The sequence below is a fragment of the Arachis ipaensis genome, chromosome B04 (assembly GCF_000816755.2).
Source record: "Arachis ipaensis cultivar K30076 chromosome B04, Araip1.1, whole genome shotgun sequence".
NCBI lineage: Eukaryota > Viridiplantae > Streptophyta > Magnoliopsida > Fabales > Fabaceae > Arachis > Arachis ipaensis.
The window spans coordinates 16,313,803-16,319,184 of NC_029788.2; the positions used below are offsets into that span (position 1 = coordinate 16,313,803).

General features: G+C 33.1%; 1 protein-coding gene across 1 annotated transcript; it reads right to left on the minus strand.

Annotated features, from left to right (window-relative positions):
• Positions 1,372-3,825, minus strand: LOC107636155 (probable protein phosphatase 2C 73). The gene is made up of 5 exons (XM_016339680.2): positions 3,662-3,825; positions 2,922-3,190; positions 2,240-2,551; positions 1,679-1,796; positions 1,372-1,595 (listed from the first exon to the last, which is right to left on the minus strand). The coding sequence occupies exons 1-5, from the start codon at positions 3,669-3,671 to the stop codon at positions 1,372-1,374; spliced, it is 933 nt and encodes a 310-aa protein (XP_016195166.1). The 5' UTR covers positions 3,672-3,825.

Genomic DNA, 5,382 nt, shown 5'->3' on the forward strand with positions numbered 1-5,382 from the left:
ATGATATCGTGCAAGATTGGTTGTCAAAGAATATGCTCAGAAAGAAAGTGTTGACTTCAATGAAATATTTTCTCCAATGGTGAGACTAACTACTGTCAGAATAGTTTTAGCTATGTGTGCTATATTTGATTTACATATAGAGCAATTAGATGTAAAGAAAACTTTTTATGAAGAACTTGAAGAAAAGATATATATGCTCCAACTAGAAGATTTTGAAGAATAAGGAAAAGAAAACTTTGTTTGCAGGTTAACTAAATCTCTATACAGTCTAAAACAGGTGCTAAGATATTGGTGCAAGAGATTTGATTCTTTCATTATTATCCTTGGATACAATTTAGATAATTGTACCTATTACAAGATATATGGTGATAATGATTTCATCATTCTGCTATTGTATATGGATGACATGTTAGTGGTAGACCTCAGCAAAGATCAAATCCAAGAATTGAAGGCACAATTAACTAGGGAGTTTGATATGAAAGACTTGGGACCAGCAAACAAGATTTTAGAGATGCAAATCCATCAAAACAAAAGGGATAGGAAGATTTAGCTATTGCAAAAGAATTATTTGAGGAAGATCTTGCAACGCTTCAACATGCAAGAATGTAAGCCAATTTCAACCCCACTTTCTATAAATGTTAAATTATCCTCAAGTTTGTGCCTTAGTAGTGAAGTAGAGAGGATGAAAATATCTCGAGTACCGTATGCATCAGCAGTGGAAAATCTTATGTATGTCATAATCTGTACAAAGCCAGATATTGCTCAAGCAGTTGCGGTGGTAAGTCAATTTATGGCAGATCCGGATAAAGAGCATTTGAATGTTGTTAAGAAGATCCTGAAATACATCAAAGGGACCTCGAATGTTGCATTATGTTTTGGAGGATTGGAATTCGTTGTCAGTGGATATGTCGATTTAGACTTTGCAAGTGATCTTGATAAACGAAAATCTACTACAGGATATGTGTTCATACTTGCAAGAGGAGCTGTGAACTGGCTAGCTAAATTACAGACTGTTGTAGCTCTATCAACTATAGAAGTTGAATATATGGCAGCTACACAAGCATGTAAGAAAGCTATTTGGATCCACAGGTTGATGGAGGACTTCGAGCACAAACAACAGAAGATTCTCGTATATTGTGACAGTTAGAATGCCTTACATATTGCAAGAAATTCTGCCTTTTATTCAAGAACAAAACACATTGGAGTATAATATCACTTTGTTCGAAAAGTAATAGAAGAAGGAAATGTGGATATGCAAAAGATTCATACTAAAGATAACCCAGCAAATGTCATGATAAAGCCAATCAACATTGATAAGTTTGAATGATGCAGATCCTCCTATGACCTATTGAGTATATGAGTAACATGAAGTCATGAGACTTTTAATACCAAAATTAGCTTTAAGTGAAAGATGGTGAAAATTAGTAAAGCTAATTTTAAAAAATAAATAAATAAATAATAGTTAAATAAAACCAACGCTCTTGATATTGCAAGTCCTGGTGTTTTACCATTTGGCATCCACACCCTATACACTCCTGGCTCATCTTCTAGACAAAACACCCTCCCTCTTGATTCCATTATCCTCTCTGCCTCCTCTGAATTTACCAAAAAACCAAATAATAATAAGCACTTGTTATTATGTTATTATGTATGAGAGTGTAGAATGTAGCATACTAACTTGGTAAATTTGGCTTCATGTCAGTTGTAAGCTGAAGGGCACTTAGTGTGCCACCATCTGAAGTTGTTGCCAATACTGCCCTTGAATCTCCTAAGTTTGATATAATCAGATCTTCACCCTGAAACATTAGTCACACAATCTTCAGGCACATTGACATGACATAGATATACTTATGTTGTCAAGATTTATATATTTTCAAATGTTCATTAATATTAAACTATCAATATAGATGGGTCTGTTATGATGTGTATAGGTAAAGGAGAATTTTTATATGTTCCAATGGAACTCAAATTCTTTCTCCACAAGAATTTTATACCATTAAAATGTTTTGGAAAATGTAAAGAGTAATAATAATTTATAAAAGAAATAAAAAGTAGAGGTGATATAGAGAGTACAAAGTTTTCAGGTTATGGCCAACAAGATTGTGTACACATTTTAGACTATGTAACCAATCAGTGTATTATTAGTAGAAAACAGAAATTAACCTATCTATAAGGTAAAATTGATCATTTTAGTTTTGTAACTATGAAAAAAATGAAAGTAAATTGAAGATAGATAAACCTGTTTGATAACTGTCAAAGCTGTAGTACCACTTTGAAAGGAATCAATCCCAGTATTCTGCTTTAGATGATGATCAACAGCAGCACAAGTCTTTATGCATGCTTGCTTCCATATGTCAAATTCATGGTGGTTCCTCCTATCTGCTTCCATCTTGTAATTCAGGTCAAGAGATGTTGCAGCAAGATTTTCCTTCAAATTGCATAGCAAAGAGGCAGGGACAAGTTTCATGACACTTTTGGACACATAGTGTCCCCAAGGGCCATGTCCATCAAAAACTCCACACAATATCATGTCTTCTTGCCAACCAAATTCCTAGCAACAGGAACAAATTATTATATTTAGAAACATTATGTCATGTTCCATGCTAATCAAATTCTTTAGGGTGCGTTTGCAAGTTGGAATTGTGTTAACTGTTAAGGACATGGACTATGAGATCCAAGACAGAATTCACCACTCACTCCTGATCCTAATACCTCGAGCACTTCTTAACTTGAGCGTCGAAGTCTTTACAGAAATATTTTCTTGGGGAACTGTCAGTCTATAGCAAGGAGAATTGCAACAACCTCTCCTAATCCTAATCCTATTTTTCTTGTTATGAACATAAGAGTCACAAGACTTTAATTTACACATAAAAATTTATGCTTGTAAAGGCAAAATTTCAACTTTAAGAATGTTTTCATACCTCCCAAACAATAAGGCGATCTTGATTGACTCCTTTCTGGCCCTTCTTTGTGAAAATTGAGGCAAAGTTGTTGGCTTTGGAAGACTTAACAGTTCCTGATGAACTCAATAACAAGCCATTCTTCCTTGCTTCCTTCGCGAGTGCTTTCACGGCTTTCCTTTCATCATTGTCATCATCGTTTGGACAACTTTTCTTTCTTGCAAATCCATTGAGAAGAGATGGAAAAAGAACCATGGCTGCTGCTACATTCCAGTCAAAGTTGCGACACACTGCCAAAACAAAAATATTTGATCCTTATTAATGTTTCTATATATCTTGTTGTAGCTAGAAATGCAAAGATTGAAAAGAAGTTAGTTGAAGCTTCAAAAAACAACCATCTACTACACAAAGATAAGAATGATGAGCGAGTATGTAAATTGTTTACTTGTTATTCAAGAGATGAACATGATAAATATGTGACATGACAAGTGTAATAAAGGAAAATAAGCATGTTACATATCATTTAGAAAAGAAAAGAACCTTGAGAATATGATATTTGCTATAGCTTCCTAACTCAACCGAGGTAATAATTAAGATGAAAAAATGAATTGACATGAAATTTGATCATTCAAAAGTAGTAAACAAAAGGGTATGTTATATTATATATATGCCTGATATTGGAATTGGCCACAAGCAATTCCTAGCACATGCCAGAACTTGAGGAACTAAGAGATGATTCTGTGAAGTTATGTGTTACTTACAACACCCCATTAAAGCCAAATTGCAAGCACAAGTAGGTGTACGGACGTGACGTTTAATTCTTGTAACTTACAATGTGAATGTAAGGTTCGTCGTATTACCATAGCAACCATTTAATTTGCTTTGGCCATCATAAAGTACACAACACATGGGCTTTTTGGGCAAAATAAAGATGATCAAACGTCATGGTTAACATAAGGTTAACAACTTTAAGGGTCCAAAGTAGTAATTAAATATTGCCACAACTTAATTTGTATAAACCAACGTTAGCTTAGTCGAGTGGTAGACATGTTTGTTTCATAGTTATATTGTATATCATATTTCGGATAGAAGAATAGATAACAATATGATATTTCATCAAATATATGGTATGTCAGAATAAATATTTTCTATATATTATTTCGATATATAATACCTATACAAAATACTTAAGTCCATTATTAGCATAACTCAAAATACAAGTTTTTGTTCTTTTCAATCGGACACTGCCCTTCCACCACCTCATCTCTTTACTAGTATTTATTTTCTTGTGAATTTGTTTGTTTATTCTACCTCTTTTTAACATTTGTCGTGATTGCCGCTTCATACTTTGTCACAAATGACAGATTATCACCATTTCTATTGATGATATCTAAGATGATTTAATTCGCAATTCATAGTGTTTTGATGCGTAGAAGAACCGCGATTTAGAAGAAGGCACATGTCAACTGATAAATGGTAATGTCACCTTATTGATAAATTCCTGTAATTCTGGTTTATTCTATTCGTAGTGATTTGAGTTCCAACTCTTGTGATTTGAACATAATATAAATAAAAAGAAAAATATAGAATATCAACATATTATCTATCAACTTATATATAAAGAAATATATCCAGAAAATATATCTATAAAGACACTTCTATTAAATATAACCATAAAAAATACATTTTTATTAGACACATCTTCAAAGACTCTTCCATTAAACACACTTATAAATAAGAATTAGCAGAAGTTGGCAGAAATGCTGTTAGTAACGTAACGAGATTGTAAATAAAAAGTTGCATTAGAATAAACAATTACAGCTCCTTGAAATAAATATATATAGTTTCTACAAATCCGTTTTGTACGAGGTCGGTATTTAACAAATATATTTTGCTATACCGCGCAACTTGACAGAAAAGTAATGACTAAATTAAAAATCTGTGAACGATATCAGATTGTATTTTAATGGTTAGCTTTAAATTAAGTGATCTTCAATCTTTGATTAAGTACAATTTCGAGTAGAATGAAATATTCTAATATGGAGACTCAATCGGATGACAACAACACGTAATATTTCTAAGAAACACATCCCTTATGATATGTACCAAACACAATGCTATCTCATGGCAAGATGGTTTTAGAAGGCCCTAGAATAACTAATTTGGGTTGGTCGAGTGTTCAGCTCACTTATTCACTTAAATAAGTATCGTGTTCTGAAACCCGCCTTATGCATGCAGGAATCTCATTAATCCGCAGTAGATCTTTAAATGAAATTCCGATCCGCGACGATTAGTCTTTTGACATATCAAATTGAAAAATATCATGGATAACGAAAAAAAAAAGCCCCTAGGATGTCAAGGTCAAACAAGTGGCCACATGATATCATATTTTTTATTACTTAGAATGGAATAGGTTAACAAACTAAGAACGAATTCATGGCTTGGGTTGCTTTATGGGGAAGGCTGACACGCATGATTGCTA

Bases quoted from the DNA above. Each gene is read 5' to 3' on its own strand.
- LOC107636155 (XM_016339680.2), bottom strand. The intron at 2,552-2,921 runs GTATGAAAACAT...TCCTGTTGCTAG, and splicing joins ATCGCCTTATTGTTTGGGAG to GAATTTGGTTGGCAAGAAGA. The intron at 1,797-2,239 runs GTTTATCTATCT...CTAATGTTTCAG, and splicing joins CTTTGACAGTTATCAAACAG to GGTGAAGATCTGATTATATC.